This window comes from Nerophis ophidion, linkage group LG23 (genome assembly GCF_033978795.1).
Source record: "Nerophis ophidion isolate RoL-2023_Sa linkage group LG23, RoL_Noph_v1.0, whole genome shotgun sequence".
NCBI classification, from domain to species: domain Eukaryota; kingdom Metazoa; phylum Chordata; class Actinopteri; order Syngnathiformes; family Syngnathidae; genus Nerophis; species Nerophis ophidion.
In genome coordinates, this window is record NC_084633.1 from 26,104,654 (window position 1) to 26,128,332 (window position 23,679).

The 23,679-nt window shown below is 40.0% G+C and overlaps 1 protein-coding gene across 1 annotated transcript in view; it reads right to left on the reverse strand.

Annotated features, from left to right (window-relative positions):
* engl (endoglin, like) overlaps positions 1–21,739 on the reverse strand; it is a 61,651-nt gene extending 39,912 nt beyond the window's left edge. The window contains exons 1-6 of the mRNA XM_061885380.1: positions 21,676–21,739; positions 21,397–21,566; positions 3,791–3,928; positions 3,541–3,715; positions 3,293–3,464; positions 3,081–3,225 (exon numbers count right to left, since the gene is read on the reverse strand). Coding sequence (XP_061741364.1) covers positions 3,081–3,225; positions 3,293–3,464; positions 3,541–3,715; positions 3,791–3,928; positions 21,397–21,566; positions 21,676–21,739 — 864 coding nt within the window. The remainder of the gene's footprint in view (positions 1–3,080; positions 3,226–3,292; positions 3,465–3,540; positions 3,716–3,790; positions 3,929–21,396; positions 21,567–21,675) is intronic.
* Between the last annotated feature and the right edge of the window lie 1,940 nt (positions 21,740–23,679).

A 23,679-nucleotide genomic window follows, 5' to 3' on the forward strand; every position in this document is an offset into this window, starting at 1 on the left:
ACATTTCATATTCACATGCTAACGTTAGCATGCCAACATTTTATGCTAGCTTTTTATTTCAATTTTGTAAATTTCAACCTATGCTAATAGTTAACATGCACATTACCTGTTAGCATACTTGAGAGGATTTTAGCATGCCAACATTTTTTGCTATTTTCTCTTATATCAGCATGCTAAAAGTTAGTGTCTTTTTAATTGCTGGTTTAGTTTCAACTTCCTGCGCTTAAAAGATAGAAAATCAAATCACGGAGAACATTGTTGATCATAAATCAAATTTTACCGGTCTTACTGTCACCATTTAAAGATTGGAAGCCATTTTGAGGTCTGCATTTTTGACCTGTGTGAAAATTTATAAGGTTAAACTATTAGAAGTATGAAACCTATGAAGGTTCTGATTCATCCAGGTCGTTGTCATCTCAGGGCGTTCAATCGTTCGCAACTGGACTGTTTGTTTGTCTTGGAATACGTTTATACTCTCATACTAACTGTTAGGATTGCTCGTTTGCATTAAAAAGTTGTTTTTCTTATCTCCCTACTGGTTCTTGGAGTATAAATATTTGAGGTTGTGGCACCAACCGTTGAGACTAGATCTGACCAATCTAAGTCTATGAGCAAGGAACCTACTCGGATGAGCGGCGAAACGTCTTCCAAGACAAACCAAGCAGTCGAGCTGCGAACAATTGAATGTCCTAAGATATTAGAAGTAAGCTTTTCATGATTGTGTCCATTGTTCGTCAGTCATTGGGGGTCTTGAGTTGTAATGTTTGCGAATAGTGGAGATCTGTTATTTGTCATCGTCCTTTGGTCCTATCTTAACTCGAGGGTCAGGGGCTGTGTGAAGCGTCCGGCACAATCTTTCCCCATTTCTCTCTGTCCTTGGACTTTTGGGTGCATTCAGCGAGAGACCTCCCTGTCCAGCTCTTTGTCGTCAATCCATCTCCTGTGTGGTCACCCCTACTTCTAGATCCACGGATTTTCCCTAGGAGAATGTGTGTCGAGATGTTTTGGGATGTGTTGATATGGCCAAAGTACTGTACTTTTCTTTGTTTCACCATGGTTAGCAGCGGGCTTTCTGTCCCCAACTCCTCCAGCACTAAGGTGTTAGTATGATGTTCTGTCCAGCGGACACTCAGTAGCTTCTTATAACACCTCATCTCGAAGGCTTATATATTTTGTACGTCCTTCGAGTGCCGTGTCCAAGCTTCGCAGCCGTACGTCACTACGGGCCATACTAGAGCCTTCAAGGTCCTCACCTTGGTAGATCTCTGTAGAGCCATGTTCTTCAGTTCTTCCAGATGAAACTAAGGCCTGTCCGTGCTGTTCCTAAGTGGGCATTTACCTCCCACTGCTTGCCACTGTCTTGTTGATAATGGCACCCAGGTGGTTTGACACCTGATCCAACTGGACCCCCTCACAGCAGATCTTTAGTTCTACGGGTTATTTCAAAGCTGCCATGACCTTTGTCTTCTTAGTGCTGATCTCTAGACTGTACTCCATGGAGACAGTATTTACTTGGTCTAGTACAGGGGTCACCAACCTTTTTGAAACCAAGAGCTACTTCTTGGGTACTGATTAATGCGAAGGGCTACCAGTTTGATACACATTTAAATAAATTGCCAGAAATAGCCAATTTTCTCAATTTACCTTTAATAAATAAATCTATATATATAAAAAAAATGGATATTTTTGTCTGTCATTCCGTCGTACATTTTTTTTCCTTTTACGGAAAGTTTTTTGTAGAGGATAAATGATGAAAAAACACTTGATTGAACGGTTTAAAAGAGGAGAAAAAAATGAAAATTACATTTTGAAACATAGTTTATCTTAAATTTTGACTCTTTAAGATTCAAAATTCAACCGAAAAAAATTAAGAGAAAAACTAGCTAATTCTAATGTTTTTGAAAAAATTAAAAAAAGAATTTATGGAACATCATTAGTAATTTTTCCTGGTTAAGATTAATTTTAGAATTTTGATGACATGTTTTAAATCGGTTAAAACCCAATCTGCACTTTGTTAAAATATAAAACAAATTGGACCAAGCTATATTTCTAACAAAGACAAATCATTATTTCTTCTAGATTTTCCAGAACGAAAATTTTTAAATCAATTCAAAAGACTCTGAAATAAGATTTAAATTTGATTCTACAGATTTTGTAGATTTGCCAGAATTTCTTTTTTAAATTTTAATCAAAATAAGGTGGGGCGGTATAGCTTGGTTGGTAGAGCGGCCGTGCCAGCAACATGAGGGTTGCAGGTTCGATCCCAGCTTGCACCATCCTAGTCACTGCCGTTGTGTCCTTGGGCAAGACACTACCCACCTGCTCCCAGTGCCACCCACAGTGGTTTTAAATGTAATTTAGATACTGGGTTTCACAATGTAAAGCGCTTTGAGTCACTTGAGAAAAGCGCTATATAAATATAATTCACAAGTTTGAAGAAATATTTTACAAATATTATTCGTCGAAAAAACAGAAGCTAAAAGGAAAAATTAACTTAAAATGTATTTATTATTCTTTAAAATAAAAAAATAAATTTACTTGAACATTGATTTAAATTGTCCAGAAAAAAGAGGAAGGAATTTAAAAGGTAAAAAGGTATATGTGTTTAAAAATCCTAAAACCATTTTTAAGGTTGTATTTTTTCTCTAAAATTGTCTTTCTGAAAGTTATAAGAAGCAAAGTAAAAAAATAAATGAATTTATTTAAACAAGTGAAGACCAAGTCTTTAAAATATTCTATTTGATTTTTGTCTCTCTTCGAATTAAAAATGTCGAGCAAAGCGAGACCAGCTTGCTCGTAAATAAATACAATTTTTAAAATGGAGGCAGCTCACTGGTAAATGCTGCTATTTGAGCTATTTTTAGAACAGGCCAGCGGGCAACTCATCTGGTCCTTACGGGCTACCTGGTGCACGCGGGCACCGCGTTGGGGACCCCTGGTCTAGTAGTTCTCGCAGTCTTTCCGTTGAAGTCACAATCAGGACTTACTTGTTGACTGTGTCAAAAATAACTTCTGTGGTAAAAGTCATTAAAACTAGCAAGCTAGTCTTAATCTTGAAACAATAAAGCATGCACCCTTACGTGAATGTCGATATGACCGTGGACTCCGTGAGCAACAATGGCCCAGTTGACTGGCACCGAGCTGCTGAGAATCAGCACAACCTTTTGTCTCAAAGACTTGTTTGACGGAGGCACGAGGGAGACGATCACCTCCACCTGCAGAGAGCTGAAGCGGAACGGGTGCCATCACGCATTCATGGAGCGATAAAACAAACAGCAGAACAGCATCTCACCCGCAGAGTCCCGAGCCTGCTGAATGGAGTTTTAACACATGGACCTCTTGGTTGCTTCCACCTGCTGTGGAATTACCACAGCCTTGGACTTCTTGTGGCTGCAGGTCAGAGTTCATGTAGTTTTTGGAGAGAAACATGGACTGAAGCTGGCATACAGGAGGCTGAGTCACATCTGGTAATACAGTTTTTCACTTTTAGCTTACAATCACTGGTGGGCTCCTAGATTCATTTGTTTTGCAGTGGCTTACCCTCTCCCAGTCGGACATAGACTCGGTTTCCATGAGTGACGTGTGTCAGAGACGACATGTGGCCGTGATGTTTCAGAGCCCAGCGGTACAGCACACGTGGGCGGAAAGGGAGCCAAGGCAACGGCTGGACATGTAGTTGGAGAGTGTGGGACTGTACGCTGGAGTTTGAGGACACCTGAGAGAAGATCCAGGAGAACTATGAAGATACACAGTTTTTGGACCCAAAACAGCACAGATGGGCTGCACTGACCGTTACGAGCACAGAGAGGTCAAGGGGAAGTTTCTCAATTTCTAGCTGCCAGCTGATTGGTCGTTTAGAGCTGAGTAGCAAGTGAACGGTTCTTAGATCCATTTGGGTCAGAGACAAGGGCTTCAGCAGGACTGTGACCTGTGGATGAAAGATAGATGAGGTATAAATGTGGGTTTCTGTTTGACTTTTCTCATTCCGGTTCGGATGGTAGGGTCAGGCAACTTGACAGTTCCTGGTTTGAACCCAGATTGCGCCATCAAAAGTCAGGGCTGCTGTTGTTCCCAGTGATACACTGTTTGGTGGTGCTCGGAGAGCCTGTAGACGCAAATTGGCAGCCAAGTTTCCGTCGGTCTACCCCAGGGTAGCTTTGGATTCAAACGTAGCTTACCACCATGAGTGTGTGAATGTGGAGTGAATAAATGTTGGGTTACCAGTTCTTTCTGTAAAGCGCTCTGAGCGTCTGGAAAAGCGCTGTATAAATCTAATCCATTAATATTAATTTTTGTTGTTTAGCAGTGCATATTCGAATGCTTTGTTCTCAAACATGAGAGCATGGTGAAATTACAGGTGACTACTCTGTTAGGTGCAGTTAAAATACAAGACAAAACAATACATTACATGTTAAAAATAAAAATAATAAATACCAGTACGGACAGCAGTGCAACAGTGGAAAACAGTTGGGACATATTCAATATCCTGATGGGTAAAAACTTTTGTCTGTTTGTACTGCTCTTGTGCGATTAAAATGTATTCCCTGATGGCTGAACAAGTGCTACAGGGCGCTCTGACCACGGACTTCAATGGTAATATCGTTGTGAGGAGGCGTGACCGAGAGGTCTAGAGGAGGTGTGGCCGGCGGACCGGCTGCGAGGCGAGTGCCATCTCCGAGACGGGCGTCAGGTGCGTAGATCGCCCACCTGGGCACATTTCTGTAATCACCTCTCAATGTGTAAAAGGGCAGCATGAGAGGCAGAAGGGGCAGAAGGAGTTGGAGAGCCAGCAGTGCATGACGAGCGAACGCGACAAAGAGCGAGACACAGACGACGCCGGGGGAGGCTGAAATGCGACCGGAAGAGCGAGCAGTTGGAAGAGGCCAGAGCTGAAAGCGACCCAACCAGAACTGAGGTTTATCGAAATAATAAACGAAGTCACCAAACTGGTCTAAGGAAACCGGAGAGAAGAGGTCCTCCACAGTCTGCAACAACAAACCCTGGAAGGTCGTAATTGGGAGGAACTGCATGGCCCTCGTTTTGAAAAAGAGTATTAATTGTTATTGGGTTTTTTGTGATTGTCCATAACCAACACCCTGTTCGAGCATAAGGGAGTCCATATGTGCACTTGACACCAAGACCCCAAGGCTGCAGTTCGATAATAACTTTGTGGTTGCGTTGTCACTGGACATATCACTTGAAAACCTGGGTGAAGAGAAGGTCAGAGCTGGCAGTTGATCAAACCCTCTTGGTGAGCTGGCTGCAAAGGTGGGTGAGGATGCCGACCAGGTATGGCAGGTATTGTCACTTAAATCATGCCAGTGGCGGCCAATCGGAGTCGTTACAACTAGGTCGTCTTGTTCATTGGTGGAGCGAGGGATGTGGTCACGATAGAAAAAAAGTCCTATCGGGTTTTAGGACTGTGGAGCTCTTAAAGGTAGCTGATGGGTACCGGTTGATCAAACCCTCTTGGTGGGCTGGCTGCAAAGGTGGGGGAGGATGCCAACCAGGTATGGCAGGTATTGTCACTTAAACCTTGCCAGTGGCGGCCAATCGGAGTCGTTGCAACAAGGTCGTCTTGTTCATTGGTAGAGCGAGGGATGTAGTCACGATAGAGTAGTAGGCCTGTCGGGTTTTAGGACTGTGGAGCTCTTAAAGGTAGCTGATAGGTACCGGTTGATCAAACCCTCTTGGTGAACTGGCTGTGAAGGTGGGGGAGGATGCTGACCAGGTATGGCAGGTATTGTCACTTAAATCATGCCAGTGGCGGCCAATCGGAGCCGTTGCAACAAAGTCGTCTTGTTCATTGGTGGAGCGAGGGATGTGGTCACGATAGAAAAAAAAGTCCTATCGGGTTTTAGGACTGTGGAGCTCTTAAAGGTAGCTGATGGGTACCGGTTGATCAAACTCTCTTGGTGAGCTGGCTGCGAAGGTGGGGGAGGATGCCGACCAGGTATGGCAGGTATTGTCACTTAAATCATGCCAGTGGCGGCCAATCGGAGTCGTTGCAACAAGATCGTCTTGTTCATTGGTGGAGCGAGGGATGTAGTCACGATAGAGGAGGAGGCCTGTCGGGTTTTAGGGACTGTGGAGCCCTTAAAGGCAGCTGATACACTCAAAAAAATGATTCAAGCCCTTCTTAGATGTGACACATTTAAGTATTGTTGAATTTATTCAAAAATATCTAGTTTTAAAATATACACATATATATTTAGTCGGTGAAACACAAAATGTCTCATAATTGATCCAATGGGATTGATTTGATGTTGATCAACGCAAAATAAATGAGTTCAGAACTCGGAGCATGCGCATATCATCTTCCTGGGCATTACTCATTAGCATAACGTCTTCTGGCGGGAGCGCACCGCATCAGCAAAAACCGGGAAGCAGGTTGGAGCTCGGTCTTTGGTAAGTATTCTTTTTTTATATATATAAAGCTGTAGTACTGTAGACTGTACCGCTGGTGTATTCAGTGCTTCACACCACATTTGGTGAATTGTATACAGGGGTGAACTTTACTTTTAAAGTCCGACTTTGCATGCTAGCTTGGTAACTTCCAGAATGGGCACTATTTTAATATTCCACACATGAACACGGCAGTCGGAAAACTGCAAAATGGTTGTGAGGTGAAGGAACTTTCCCTCACCATTACATAAGTCAGGAGCAGCGTGAGCATGGAATATTATTGAGGCGACAGTCGGACATACAGTAGATGCATGCAATGTCTGCCCGTGTAGTTTGACTTTGTTCAATGTGGGTGTTCCACCGGCTCCACTGCGCTGCTTGTCAGCTCCGGCTGTCCGGAAACTGCCTGCATGTGTGTTTAAATATGTGTTTATAAATATTATATATTGTTTTATACCTCATACAGAGTATTATCTCGCGCTATCACGAGTGAATCTTTTTTGTTATCGCGAGAATTCATTTGTCTCGGCACACCAGCAGACCGGCTGTGCTCTCGTTGATGTGGAGGGAGACCGCTGCCGGTGGTGGAAGTGGTCTTGATGGACAGGAGCCTTGACGGACAGGAGCAGACACACAACGCACACAGATCTGGTTGAAGTTCAGGCACCAGATCCGGTTGGTGTTGTGATTGCCCTGTTTTGTTGAACTCCATCATCTCCGTCGGTCTCTGCCTCTTACACCCTCTCTCCTTCAGTAAAGCTGTCGATTAAGCAGTAAATGTAGATTCTAGGTTACAGATGGTCAGTGAGTTAAAGGGGAACATTATCACCAAACCTATGTAAGCGTCAATATATACCTTGATGTTGCAGAAAAAAGACCATGTATTTTTAACCGATTTCCGAACTCTAAATGCGTGAATTTGGGCAAATTAAACGCCTTTCTGTTTATCGGTCTTTTAGCGATGACGTCAGAACGTGACGTCACCGAGGTAATACACCCGCCATTTTCATTTTCACATTACAAACACCGGGTCTCAGCTCTGTTATTTTCCGTTTTTTCGACTATTTTTTGGAACCTTGGAGACATCATGCCTCGTCGGTGTGTTGTCGGAGGGTGTAACAACACTAACAGGGAGGGATTCAAGTTGCACCGAAGATGCGAAAGTGTCTGCCGCCAGACCCCCATTGAATGTGCTGTAGTGTCTTCACATTTGACCGGTGATGACAGACATGGCACAGAGATGTATGGATAACCTGCAGATGCATTTGCAACGATTAAGTCAACGAAATCACAAAGGTGAGTTTTGTTGATGTTGTTGACTTATGTGCTAATCAGACATATTTGGTCACGGCATGACTGCCAGCTAATCGATGCTAACATGCTATGCTAATCGATGCTAACATGCTATTTACGCTAGCTGTATGTACATTCGAAACTAGATACCCACATTTAATGTGAAACAAACACCTACCAATCGACGGATTTAAATTGCTCCAGTGTCACAAGATGGGAAAGTCCTGATCGTTTGGTCCACACATTTTACCAGCGATGCTAATAAGGCAGCCATGCTATGGGCCACTTCATTAGGTACATCCATGCTATTGCCGAATAGCGTCAATAGCTATTTGCTCAATAGCTTCAATTTCTTCTTTAATTTTGTTTTCGCTATCTGCCTCCATACTCCGACCATCTGTTTCAATACATGCGTAATCTGTTGAATCGCTTAAGCCGCTGAAATCCGAGTCTGAATCCGAGCTAATGTCGCTATATCTTGCTGTGGTAAACGCCATGTTGTTTGTATTGGCAGCACTGTATGATGTCACAGGGAAATGGATAGTGGTTTCGAAGATAGCGAAAATAAGGCATTTTAAAGCTTTATTTGGGGATATTCCGGGACCGATAAAATTTTGAAAAAAACTTCAAAAAATACAACAAGCCACTGGGAACTGATTTTTATTGTTTTTAACCCTTTTGAAATTGTGATAATGTTCCCCTTTAAGGCTGCAGCTAACCATTATTTTTCTATCGATTAATCTATAGATGATATTTTCGATTAATCCATAGATTAATTATTATTCTGCAATAGTATAAGCATTTCAAAAGTAAAAGTGTTGCTTATTTTGCTTTAAAATGTGCAAAAATAAAGATAAACATTTAATAAAAAAAAGTGCAAAAAAAAAAATTCTATAACAACAGTGGAAACATTTCAACAAAAGTAAAAGTATTGCTTGTTTTGCTTTAAAATGTGCAAAAATAGTACCAATCTAAGTATTCTGGAGCACTGTAAACATTAAGTTTTGCTTTTAAAATGTGTAAAATAAACATCCAGTCCAACACAGTACACAATAACCAATTCCACTCATTCCAGTGAGTGACTAACAGTGTCAGGACTTTGACTTGGATTTGTTTTGCTTCTTCGACACAGAGGGAATTTGGGACGAGCCAGGCATGAATTAAGATACATGTTTAATTTGTTTAAACACTATAATACAAAAAAACAAGAAAAAAAGGGCGCGCTCAATGGCGGATCCAAACAGGGCTATGAAACAAAAGACTAGAACTGAGGCTATAACCATAAACATGAAACCAAAACACTTGCTCAATGGCATGAATATTAATGAACTATAAACAAAAACAGCACGATGGCATGGCTATGAACAACTAAAACAAAACACTTACTGTGACCAAAAACAAGGGGCATGAATAGCAAGGTGCGTGGCAGGTGATTGAGGGCATGAAGGATGTGCAGCATAAGTAGGTAGGTAGGTAGGTAGGCAAATAAAGTTCCCAGGCCGAGGAACAGAAAACAAATGACTTAAATAGTGACTATGATGATGATTAGAAACAGGTGTGAGGCTGAGGATAGGGGCGTGACTTAGAGACCAGGTGGAAACTAATGAGTATCTATGGAAACAAACAAAACCAGGAAGTGCAAAACGGGAAACAAGAGTCCAAAAACAAAACGTAAACATGATCAAACATAAACATATTTTCAGCAAAAATATGGAAATATCGCAAAATGATCAAGTATTACACATAGAAGGGACCTGTTTGAATAAGAAAATCTCATTTCAGTAGGCCTTTAAGGGGCAGTTATCACTATCCATGTCCATATACAGATTGCCCATGGAGTAAGTTACTAAATCATACATACAAAGTTCATGGTAAACCGCAAACTCCCAAAACAGCAGAAGTAGCTACATTCAAGTGTCATGTGTGCATATGCAAAGACCTAACAACAGAAATTGATTATTTTCAACACATAAATAAACATCTGAGGCTTAATGAAACGGTTCCATGTATGTTTTTAGGTTGCTCATTTAAAACAAATGCATACGCTACATTTAACACACACAAAAATAGGAAACACAACCAACATTCATCGATACATTTTAAAGCTAATGTTGTCAGCACAAGAGGTCAGGTGCAGGAGTCAGACAAATCTGAAGCTGGGCCAATCGAGTCTGTCGATACAGGTCATGAATTTGAAACACTTACATGTAGTTGTGATGATGCAACATAATTGAACCTGCAAATATCTATTGAACAGGGAATTGCTTGCATTTTATTGAAGTTAGAAAATATTGTTCATTTTCTAAAGTCAGTTATTGATGACGTTCTTTCTGAATTTCACTACATATTAAAGGCCTACTGAAACCCACTACTACCCACCACGCAGTCTGATAGTTTATATATCAATGATGAAATATTAACATTGCAACACATGCTTTTTAGTTTACTAAATTACAGTTTTAAATTTTCCGCGGAGTTTCCTGTTAAAATAGTCGCGGAATGATGACGCGTGTTCGTGACGTTATTGGTTGGAGGGGACATATTAGCCCAGCACCATTTATGGCTAAAAGTCGTCTCTTTTCATCGCTCAATTACACAGTATTCTGGACATCTGTGTTGCTGAATCTTTTGCAATTTGTTCAATTAATAATGGAGAAGTCAAAGTAGAAAGATGAAGATGGGAAGCTTTAAGCCTTTAGCCACACAAACACAGGGTGTTTCCTTGTTTAAAATTCCCGGAGGTGAAGCTTTACTATGGATCAGAGCGGTCAAGCGAACATGGATCCCGACTACATGTCGATCGGCAGTTTTCGGTGAGAAAATTGTGGAAATAAGTCGCCTCTTACCGGAGATCAGTAGAGCCAGCGTCCTCCTGCAGCTGCCGTGACTTCTCTCAGAGACTCTGGCGTCTAAACACCCGTGGCCACACCCCTCCGACTTTAAGGTACTATTTAACTCACTAAAACCCTAGCAACACAATAGGCGGATAAGGGATTTCCCAGAATTATCCTAGTAAATGTGTAAACTGCCCTCGCCTTTTTTTTTTCTCTAGGCCTTCACTCTAAATTTCCTCATCCACGAATCTTTCATCCTCGCTCAAATTAATGGGGAAATTGTCGCTCTCTCGGTCCGAATAGCTCTAGCTGCTGCTGGCTATGATTATAAACAATGTTCAGATGTGAGGAGCCCTACAACCGGTGACGTCACGCACACATCGTCTGCTACTTTCGGTACACGCAAGGCTTTTTTATTAGCGACTTAAAGTTGCGAACTTTATCTTCGATGTTCTCTACTAAATCCTTTCAGCAAAAATATGGCAATATCGTGAAATGATCAAGTATGACACATAGAATGGACCTGCTATCCCCGTTTGAATAAGAACATCACATTTCAGTAGGCCTTTAAGTAGAGTATCTAGGCCTGTCAAAAAAGCTTTAGTTTCCGATGTATTTCAGCATCATAAACTACAAGGTCAAGAGTCACTAACTGATGAGCTGTCCACTGTCCTATGCAAATCTAATCAATTAGGCGTAGCTATGGCAAAGGACGGCCCCCTTTCTACTGCATTTAAACGTAAACAGTACTATACATCTCACTTTTCTGTTTTAGAGACAATTGAGTACGTATTAGATGCCCAGTGGAATAAGACCAAGGCAAAGCTGCAGCCAACATCTAGAAAGCCAGAAGAGCTGAAGTTTACAACATACCACTGCACCCAAAAGGCGAAACCACAGAAAGCTTGGAAAGTGAGAGAATGGATTTGTTGTCAGAAATAAAAAAGTGTGTCAATGAAGTGCTGATAAAATGGAAAAAACCTTCTCCCACAGACGATGAGAGGTCGTTGAACACAGACCCATGATAGAAAAATTCAAAAACCGGTGACCTTCCCTGTTCCAGCAGAGTGAAGTCATTTAACTTGTATTTTTATGTATTGATATTTAACTGTAAGAAAATGGCAAATTTTTCTAAATGAATTTTATCAAAAACATTTTGATTAATGAGGAGTTCTTGCCGATCACTACAAAGCCACTGCAGTCAAAGTTTATGTCACAACTGGACGCAGATCTTCAAAAGCAAAGGAGGAGTGAACGGGCAACGAATCAAAGAAGTTCTGGCAAACAGATTTGGTAAGAACTGTTGATATATGTGTGTGTTTGTGTGTGTGTGTCTGTATATATACGTATATATATATATATATATATATATATATATATATATATATATATATATATATATATATATATATATACACATATACAAAAATCTCCTGATGATTGAGGGAACCCCTCATGAAACAGTTCTGTAGAGATGAAGTAGTCTTGTGATTTTTCCCACACATACATACATATATATATATATATATGTATATATATATATATATATATATATATATATATATATATATATATATATATATATATATATATATATATATATATATATATATATATGTATATTGGAAGAGTTGGTGTTTTCTCGCAACTTGATCATAGTTTACTGCGACAGGTTTACTATTATATGCTATTGGGGCCCCAAATCTGTTCTTAAGAAGACCCAAGAAAACTGAGTGGTTAACATCAATAACTGTTGACCAAGGGGTACTGGTTTCCATTCCCGGTCAGGTCAAGCGCAAACTTGAAAATTTCCAGTTGGAAGAGTTGAGTGGTTGACACTGTAAGTAAGTGTTTTGTTTCACTATCATTGTGGTTTAGTGTAACCGGTTCTGAAGCCGAGTGGTTAAAGCAGCTATCTTCCAATCAAAGGGAAGGGAGATCATCGGTCAGGTCCATCCATCGGTAACTTGGAAATCTCCAGTCACAGTTTTATATCATAGTTTACCGTGAACGGTTCGCAATTAAATATGTTACTGGGGCCTGAAATCTCACTCTCAGTGGGCCAAGGATAGCTAAGTAGTGGAAGCAGTTACCTCCCAATCAAAGGGTACAGGGTTCAAATCCCAGTCATGACCATTCATAACTAGGAAAGCTCCAGCCGGATGAGGTAGTATTTTATATCATAGATTACCAAGACAGGTTCGCAATTAAATATGTCATTGGGGCCCGAAATTTGTTCGTTTGAAGTACAAGGATAGCTGAGTAGTTCAAGCAGCTATCTACAAATCAAAGGGGTTTGGGTTCAATACCGCCCAAGTCCATTAGTAACAATGAAAGCTCCAGCGGCAAGAGTAAATACTTTATCCCATTGTTTACTGAGACAGATTTGCAAATAAATATGTCATTGGGGCCTGAAATCTATTCCAAAGACATCCAAGGATAGCTGAATGGTAAAGCAGCTAACTCCCAATCCAAGAATGCAAGGATCAAATCCCTGCCGGGTTCACTGGTAACTATGAAAACTCCAGCAGCAAGAGTAAATGTTTTATATTGTAGCTCACTGAGACAGGTTCGCGATTAAATATGTCATTGGGGCCCGTAATCATGTCTCAGGCAGACCAGGGATAGCTGAATGGTTAAAGCTCCTAACTCCCAATCAAAGGGCACTGGGTTCAAATCCCAGGCAAGTTAATCGGTAACTAGGAAAGCTATTGTTTTGTATCATAGTTTACTGAGACAGGTTATCAATTGAATATGTCATTGGGGCAAGAAATCTGTCCAATAGAAGACCAAGAATAGCTGAATGGTTAAACAGCTAGCTCCCAATCAAAGGGTCCTGCGCTCAATCCCAGTCAGGTCGATTGGCTTGCCGAGCCAAAGAGAGGGAACGCCGGAAAATGTGGGGGTGCATCACCTTCCCCACACAAAGTAAAGCTAAGTGGTAGCTGGTTAATTAACTTATAGTTAAAAAGGTAAGTATGGGTAATAATAATAATAACAAATAGTCTATAGTCCAAAAGTCTAAGGGTAACCTCGGGGGTTAGCTCCTCCTGTGTGCTGAGGCTAAAGTTGGTAAGTGTACCATCGGTAATTCCTGGCTGGGATGGGTGGGAATAGGAACATGAATAATTAATCAGTGTGAGTGCTGACCAATCAGCTCTCCTCGGTCTGACCAATCAGCTCTCCTCGGTCTGACCAACAATTAGTCAATTAGTTAATAAAACAAAAACAAAACAATAAATACAACAAATTGGAATGATTGAAGAGAGAAAAAAATTCTAATTGGATAATGAAAAACAAAATAAAAATAAATCACTAGCTGCAATTGAATAATAAAAAATATAAATTATGAATAATTGGATGATGAAAAAAAGATAAAGCATAATTTTAATAAATTATATGCAATTGAACTGCACAGTGTTCTTTCTTTTCTTAATAGTGTTTTTAATATTATTCATCCAATCTTTTTTTTTCTTTTTCATTATCCAATTGAAATTTTTTCTCTTTTCAATTATTCCAATTTGTTGTACTTATTGGAACTTTTTTTTTTTATTAACCAATTGACTATTTGTTGGTCAGACCGAGGAGAGCTGATTGGTCAACACTCACACTGATTAATTATTCATGTTCCTATTCCCACCCATCCCAGCCAGGAATTACCGATGGTACACTTACCAACTTTAGCCTCAGCACACAGGAGGAGCTAACCCCGAAATTACCCTTAGACTTTTGGACTATAGACTATTTATTATTACCCATACTTCCCTTTTTAACTATAAGTTAATTAACCAGCTCCCTCTTAGCTTTACTTTGTATGGGGGAGGTGATGCACCCCCACATTTTCCGGCGTTCCCTCTCTTTGGCTTGGCTAGCCGATCGACCTGACTGGGATTGAACCCAGAACCCTTTGATTGGGAGCTAGCTGTTTAACCATTCAGCTATTCTTGGTCTTCTTCTGGCCAGATTTCGGGTCCCAATGACATATTCATATGATAACGTGTCTCAGTAAACTATGATACAGAACAAGAGCTTTCCTAGTTACCAAACATTTTGCCTGGGATTTGAACCCAGTGCCTTTTGATTGGGAGCTAGCAGCTTTAACCATCGAGCTGTCCTTGGTCTTCTTTAAGTAAAATTTCGGGCCCCAATGACATATTTAATCGCGAACTATAAATTAAAAACATTTACTCTTGCTGTTGGAGGTTTCATAGTTACCAGTGAACCTGGCAGGGATTTGATCCTTGCACTCTTTGATTGTGAGTTAGCAAATGTAACCACTCAGCTATCCTTAGTCTTCTTAGAGGAAGATTTCGGGCCCCAATGACATATTTAATTGAGCACCTGTCTCACTAGTGAAAAAGAAACACTGAGACCTTACTGAGATTTGAACCCAGTTCCCCTTGCTTGATGGTCAATAGTGTTAACCACTCAGCTGTCCTGGGTCTTCTTAGGTGTGATTCGGGGCCCTAATGACAAATGTACTCAAGGACCTCTTTCTGTCTCATTTTACCAAAACTAATGGAGAGGAAGTACTAGCAGACATTCCATGCAGTGTAGACCGACATAAATCCCACCCAGAGTTAAATTGCTCTCACTACTGATGTTTGGACAAGTGTAGCCTACCTTGGCGATACATGCCACTACATTGGAGACTCAAATATGAAGTCAATCTCCCTTACCACCATGCCACTAGAGGAAAGACATTCAGCATCCAACATTGCAGAATGGTTGGAATAGGTAGTAGCCAGGTTTGAAATTCCCCTAAGCAAAATTATTGCTATTGTGCAGGACAATGGTGCACTTTATAAAAAAACAAAAACATTTTTGTAACACTTGCCTTGTTTTATTTGGCAAGTCGAAAGGACATGGTGCCAGTATGCTGTTTTTTTAAATAAAGTATTGGAAATGTTAGAAATGTAGTTTGTCTCTTTTATCCGATTATTAATCGATTAATCGAAGTAATAATCCACAGATTAATCGATTATCAAATTCATCGTTAGTTGCAGCCCCAATATATATATATATATATATATATATATATATATATATATATATATATATATATATATATATATATATATATATATATATATATATATATATACATACATACATACATATATATATGTGTATACATATATATGTGTATGTATGTGTGTTTATATATATATATATATATATATATATATATATATATATATATATTTATATATATTCATATTTATACTTACTTTATGGTTGTGTGCCCTACTCAGAAATGTGTCAAAGATGCTATGCTGTAGTCTTCAGAAGCTGTATTGGTTTGTCTAATTTTCTTTACACAGTCTCATCAACTTGCCCCCCTCCATGTTTCACTGTTGCACCAATATTTAGCTAAATTCTGTTTTGATTTTTCACCCCTGCTTTAGTGTGACAACATTGACATCAGGAGGGAGTGCATCCCGAGAAGCCTTATTGTCTATCTCAAAGAAGATCCAGACACTTTGTTCAATGAATATCTGGTAAGTTAATCGTTTTTGTTAGGCAGTAGCATGAAATAGTGTTACCCATTCTTATTTACATATATTGTGGTCCTTTGAGCTCAACACACTACAACTTTTTGAATAACTGGCATTTTGTAAACAATGGGGCTCATTGAATTTAAAATGTTTGTTTGAAATCACTGGTAGGTGCAAGAAAAGACAGAGTCAGAGTCCACTAAGCTGGTAGTGGCGAACGGGCAGAGGCTCTGTGGAGTAAAACAGCTATTTCTGTCCCACAGGTCCATCTCTATCGGGATGTGGTTGCTTAAAGCAGTGGTCCCCAACCTTTTTGTATCCGCGGACCAGTCAATGCTTAATAATTTGTCCCGCGGCCCGAGACAAATTATTATTTTTTATTATTATTATTTTTTTTCCCTTTGTCATGAAAAAGGGACATATTTGTCATGAAAAAGAGAGGTTTTTTGTGGTTGGTGCACTAATTGTAAGTGTATATTGTGTTTTTTATTTTAATTTATTAAAAAAAAAAAAAAAAAAAAAAAAATTTTTATTTTATTTTATTTTTTTTTAAAATTTAATAAAAAATTCTTCTGCGGCCCGGTACCAATGGGGCAACGGCCCGGTATCGGGCCCCGGCCCGGTGGTTGGGGACCACTGGCCTAAAGGATCGTGTTGCAGCAATTGCATTATGTTCATGGCTGCTTGCTGAAGTTATTTAGGGGCCAATTTCAAAAATTATATTATTATTATTATCTTATATATATTGTTAACTTTCCAATCACGTTGAACTCGTGATACATAAAGGATTGATTTGACAAGCAATGAGGACTTAAAAAAAAAACGCTAACTCATTTTCTGCTAGCGGTGTTCAGTTTTTGTGTCGTTGTTCAGGCCTCCGCCACTGAGAATGCAGAAAGGGACTTTGCTCCCACAGTCATGGGGATAAACATCATCCATGGAGATGGCGATAGGCAGGATGTTGGAATTTTTATCGAAGGCATCAAAGTCTTAAGCAACGTGGACACCGTCATCATGGGGACCATAATGATGTTTGGGGCTCATTTATGCCCTTGATCTAAGCCATGGGTGTCAAACTCTGGCCCGCGGGCCATGTAATTTCATTTGGCCCTTGAGGCATAATAATAAATTAACATTAGAGCTGGCTCTCCGATATTATACAGTGGCGGGGCCGCTGTATCACTGCATTCAACGCTAATTCTCATACTTGCCAACCCTCCCGATTTTCCCAGGAGAATCCCGAATTTCAGTGCCCACCCCGAAAATCTCCCGGGGCAACCATTCTCCCGAATTTACACCCGGACAACAATATTGGGGGTGTTCCTTAAAGGTACTGCTTTTAGCATCCTCTACAACCTGTCGTCACGTCCGCTTTTCTTCCATACAAACAGCGTGCCGGCCCAGTCACGTTATGTATCCGGCTTGGTCAACAGCCGTACAGGTCACACTGAGGGTGGCCGTGTAAACAACTTTAACACTGTTACAGCACACTGTGAACCCACACCAAACAAGAATGACAAACACATTTCGGGGGAACATCCGCACCGTAACACAACATAAACACAACAGAACAAATACCCAGAACCCCTTGCAGCATTAACTCTTCCGGGACGCTTCAATATACACCCCCGCTACCAATAAAACTTGATTTTGCATGTCACTATAAAGTTATATAAGCCTTGCTTGTTCAATATTCAATGCAATACTTGTTTGGGTCCCTATTAAAAGGTTAAGTTGTTCAACTTTGGCCCTCGGCTTTGTTCAGTTTAGAATTTTGGCCCACTCTGTACTTGAGTTTGACACCCCTGATCTAAGCGTTCCAGACAACCTCAAGTACACATTTGAGTTTTTACAGAAGATCCTAATGAACCTGGACGGTCACAAACTGAACACAAAGATACAGAAGCTGAAAATCAAGTTGTTTACATGAAAGGTGAACACTTCTTGACAAAGTTCATCGTCGGATCCTTATTTTCGGTTGTATTTTTTTGCCGTCATTTTCACCCCATTTAAAGACAATCTATGACCCACAACATTTTGAACTTGAGAATTGGACCTAACTATACCTCCCCATTTTATCTCTGAGTGTGACTATCCTGCACACTTCTCGCATCCATTTTTCTCCTCTGTTTCATCACTCAACCCTGGATAAATGGATTAAGTTCGATTCAAGACTTTGGAATTTTATTTTGTATTTTTTGAGTAACTAGTTCTGTTCTCATGTTTTGTTTTGACTTGTTTACATTCAAAGGATATTTGCTGCTAGCATCTCATTAATATCAGATTCCTGATCTGTGAATGTTAAGTTTTTCTTATTTATTTTTGTTTGTTGCCAATTTGATCCATGTTGTTTTCTTTTCTTTAACTCTAGTACATTGAGGCTAATGGCTGCATTAGCACACTTGTGCAGGACTCAAATGTGTTTTTGCAGTTTCCTTTGTGGCGCTGAGTGTTCATTTTTCACCGCTTTAAGCTATTTTGGAGAACCGTTTCTCGTAAAGTTTTCCTCGAGTTTTTTAAGAAAAGGTAAAACTGTTTCTTGGTGTTTTATATCTGGGCTTTCTATCAAGTCTGTTTGACATATTTGTTAATGTAACACTAAGTTATTAGTCTGTGTTGGTACGCAAATCTGACATTGGTCTTTATGATGTTTTGTTTTCACTGAAACTCAACATTTTGGTTTGTGTTTACGAGTAACTTCGACATCTTGTGGTGTTATATTCAAGATTGTTGAATTAAGGATTATTCTACATTAAAAATACCAACCAGGTTTTGTCTGATGTGTTTTATGGGATCAAGGGTGATTTTTAGCTTGCTTAATTTCCAATAAATTTTGAGTTGGGCACATATAAATCAATTTCGCTTTGTAACCAAAATAATTTCATTTTAGCTGTATTTGTTAAAAATTAGTCTGACAAATGTAAATCAATTTTGTTTAGTTATTGCAATAATTTCATTTTGGCTTTATTTGCTAAAAATGAGTTGGACTAACTCATTTTTATTGTGTTGTGAGAATGTACTAATTTTGAGTTGGGGCAACATATATTTGTTGGATGGAAATCCTGCCCTCATTTTAATTGAGTTCATCAAATGAGTCATTTTTTTGAGTGTAGGTACCAGTTGATCAAACCCTCTTGGTGAGCTGGCTGCGAAGGTGGGGGAGGATGCCGACCAGGTATGGCAGGTATTGTCACTTAAATCATGCCAGTGGCGGCCAATCGGAGTCGTTGCAACAAGGTCGTCTTGTTCATTGGTGGAGCGAGGGATGTGGTCACGATAGTAAAAAAGTCCTATCGGGTTTTAGGACTGTGGAGCTCTTAAAGGTAGCTGATGGGTACCGGTTGATCAAACTCTCTTGGTGAGCTGGCTGCGAAGGTGGGGGAAGATTCCGTCCGACCAGGTATGGCAGGTATTGTCACTTAAATCATGCCAGTGGCGGCCAATTGGAGCCATTGCAACAAGGTCGTCTTGTTCATTGGTAGAGCGAGGGATGTAGTCACGATAGAGGAGGAGGCCTGTCGGGTTTTAGGACTGTGGAGCTCTTAAAGGTAGCTCATGGGTACTGGTTGATCAAACCCTCTTGGTGAGCTGGCTGCGAAGGTGGGGGAATATTCCGACCAGGTATGGCAGGTATAGTCACTTAAATCATGCCAGTGGCGGCCAATTGGAGCCGTTGCAACAAGGTTGTCTTGTTCATTGGTAGAGCGAGGGATGTGGTCACAATAGAGGAGGAGGCCTGTCGGGTTTTAGGACTGTGGAGCCCTCAAAGGCTGCTGATAGGTACCGGTTGATCAAACCCTCTTGGTAAGTTGGCTGCGAAGGAGGGGGAGGATGCCGACCAGGTATGGCAGGTATTGTCACTTAAATCATGCCAGTGGCGGCCAATCGGAGTCGTTGCAACAAGGTCGTCTTGTTCATTGGTGGAGCGAGGGATGTGGTCACGATAGAGGAGGAGGCCTGTCGGGCTTTAGGACTGTGGAGCCCTTAAAGGCAGCTGATGGGTACCGGTTGATCAAACCCTCTTGGTGAGCTGGCTGCGAAGGTGGGGGAGGATGCCGACCAGGTACGGCAGGTATTGTCACTTAAATCGTGCCAGTGGCGGCAAATCGGAGCCGTTGTAACAAGGTCGTCTTGTTCATTGGTGGAGCGAGGGATGTGGTCACGATAGTAAAAAAGTCCTATTGGGTTTTAGGACTGTGGAGCTCTTAAAGGTAGCTGATGGGTACCGGTTGATCAAACCCTCTTGGTGAGCTGGCTGCGAAGGTGGGGGAGGATGCCGACCAGGTACGGCAGGTATTGTCACTTAAATCGTGCCAGTGGCGGCAAATCGGAGCCGTTGTAACAAGGTCGTCTTGTTCATTGGTGGAGCGAGGGATGTGGTCACGATAGTAAAAAAGTCCTATTGGGTTTTAGGACTGTGGAGCTCTTAAAGGTAGCTGATGGGTACCGGTTGATCAAACCCTCTTGGTGAGCTGGCTGCGAAGGTGGGGGAAGATTCCGACCAGGTATGGCAGGTATAGTCACTTAAATCATGCCAGTGGCGGCCAATTGGAGCCATTGCAACAAGGTTGTCTTGTTCATTGGTAGAGCGAGGGATGTAGTCACGATAGAGGAGGAGGTCTGTCGGGTTGTAGGACTGTGGAGCCCTCAAAGGCAGCTGATAGGTACCGGTTGATCAAACCCTCTTGGTAAGTTGGCTGCGAAGGTGGGGGAGGATGCCGACCAGGTATGGCAGGTATTGTCACTTAAATCATGCCAGTGGCGGCCAATCGGAGTCGTTACAACAAGGTCGTCTTGTTCATTGGTGGAGCGAGGGATGTGGTCACGATAGAGGAGGAGGCCTGTCGGGTTTTAGGACTGTGGAGCCCTTAAAGGCAGCTGATGGGTACCGGTTGATCAAACCCTCTTGGTGAGCTGGCTGCGAAGGTGGGTGAGGATGCCGACCAGGTACGGCAGGTATTGTCACTTAAATCATGCCAGTGGCGGCAAATCGGAGCCGTTGTAACAAGATCGTCTTGTTCATTGGTGGAGCGAGGGATGTGGTCACGATAGAAAAGGAGTCCTATTGGGTTTTAGGACTGTTGAGCCCTTAAAGGCAGCTGATGGTACCGGCAGACCAAGTGGAAGGTGGCTTTGGCAGTGATGCGCACCTTGCATCTAGGTTTCTTCGCAGCTTTGAGCGGTAGCAGGGCGTGGGTGACTGAAGCTGACCCTTGATCTCTGACCAATCGCAACTGAGTAGGCCTACTCTAGTGCATCCTTGGTAGAATATGTACATTTTTAAAGTTGAAAAAAGTCTTAACGAGTAAATTATATGATCATTAAAAATGTTCGCTTTTGGTTGTCTTACAGAGAGAAGAGCTTACCGTGTTGTCGGGTCCATTTGTTCCTCTCCCCACTGCGATGACGTGAGTCTCCTTATCTCCGCGCTCTCTGGCGGCGCAGCCTGGACCGGCTTCAAACCTCTCCAGCAGAGCCTCGACCGGGTGGCGCGCTCCGACTCGAGCCAAAGAGCACCGCGCCTCCTGAGCCCGGGCTGCGGGTGCGACAAGAAAAACGGCCACAGAAGCAGCTGGAAACTTTCGTTTTTTTTTGTCTACGAGACGTTTTTTGGAGTCAAAGTAAGCAGAGACGAAGCGTCATACCTGCCGGTTTCCTCCAGAGAAGCAGACCCAAAACAATCCATCTCATCCCTGACAGTGAAGGCATCGTGAGGAATGTTTCTGTCGAGGACTTAATGTGACAGAGCTGCCTGCAACATCCTTTTGAAGATCAACATGCACCATTTTTATTAAGAAAACTCAGATGTGCCTGCTGAGAATGGGAGCAGTGAAATTATTCCCTTATATTAACATGCAAAATTTAACATGCTAATGTATTTTTTTTGCCAATTTTGTATGTTCAAACCTAAAAATCTTTATTTTTGATACAGTATGTTGCACCATCTTGAAAGTATGCTGGCATCGCCAATATTAGCATGCTGATGTTAGCATGCTAACATTTTATGCTTCAACCTAAAAAGGGACACCCGGTGCTGTTAAGGAAGTATGCTAATAGTTAACATGCAGTAGCATACCTGGAAGAATTTTAGCATGCTAACATTTTTCTAGTTTCTCTTACATCAGCATGCTAACATTTTATGCTAACTCGGTCAAAATAATTTGATAAAAAATGCATAATTGTTTGCTAATAAAACTAAATTATGATGTAAAAAGTCAAAATTGTGACATTAAATCGTGATTATAAACTAAAAAGTCAAAATTATGAGATAAAAGATAAAGAAAATCAGACAAAAGGTCGAAATTGAGAAAAAAAACATGTCATGATTATGAGATATAATGTCGAAATTATAAAAATACAAAAGTGAAAATTATGACATAAAAATTCCTAACTATGAGATAATAAATTTAAGTTATGAATTAAAAGGTAAACAAAATGGATACAAAGTCGAAATAGCTTGATAAAAAAAGTCCAAATTATTTTGATGAAGAGTCAAAATGATGAGATATAAAGTCAAAATTATCACATAAAAATCACAATTATGAAGTAAAAAGTCAAAATTATGAGATAAAGGTTGAACAAATCCTGCAAAAGGTCGACATTGAGATTAAAACAAAGTCCGGATTATGAGATAAAATGTCCTAATTATGAAATAAAAAGGTCGGAATAACTTGATAAAAAAAAAAGTCATAATTATTTGATAAAGAGTCAAAATTATAAAATCAAAATTATAACATAAAAAAATCATAATTATGAGATAAAAAGTTGAAGTTATTCGATAAAAGGTAAACAAAGCAGATACAAGGTCGAAATAACTTAAGTCATAATTATTTGACAGTCAAAAGTATTATGCATAAAGTCATAATTATGACATAAAATATGAGATGAAAAATCGAAATTATTAGACAAAAGGAAAAAAATCATATATCATGATGTTTTAATCATGACATTAAAACATCATGAATATGATATAAAATGTTTCAATTATGAAATTAAAATGTGAAACTTTAAGATATGAAATACAAAACTAAGATTAAAAAAAAATATTAAGATAAAAAAAATCTAAATTATGAGATGAAATGTCAAAAAATTTAAATCGGTCAAAAATAATTTGATAAAAGAAATACATAATCATTTGATAAAAGGTAAAACTTAAGAGGTATAAAGTCCAAATTATGACATTAAATCATGATTATGAGATAAAAAGTCAAAATTACGAGATGAAAGGGAAAAAAAGTCAGATAGAAGGTTGAAATTGAGATAAAACATATATATGATTATGAGATCAAATATGGAAATTATAAAAGATGATAATATAAAAATTCACAACTATAAGAAAATAAATTGAAGTTATGAAATACAAATTAAAAAATAGATAGAAGGTCGAAATAACTTGATAAAAAATTTGAAAGTGTCAAAATTATTACGTGAAAATCACGATTATGAAGTAAAAAGTCAAAATTGTGAGATAAAGGTTAAACTAATCCTGTAAAAGGTCGACATTGAGATTAAAACAAGTCTGGATTATGAGATAAAATGTCCCAAATATGAAATGTAAAGGTCGAAATAACTTGATAAAAAAAGTTATAATTATTTGATAGAGTCAAAATTATGAAGTATAAAATCAAAATTATGACATGAAAAAAATC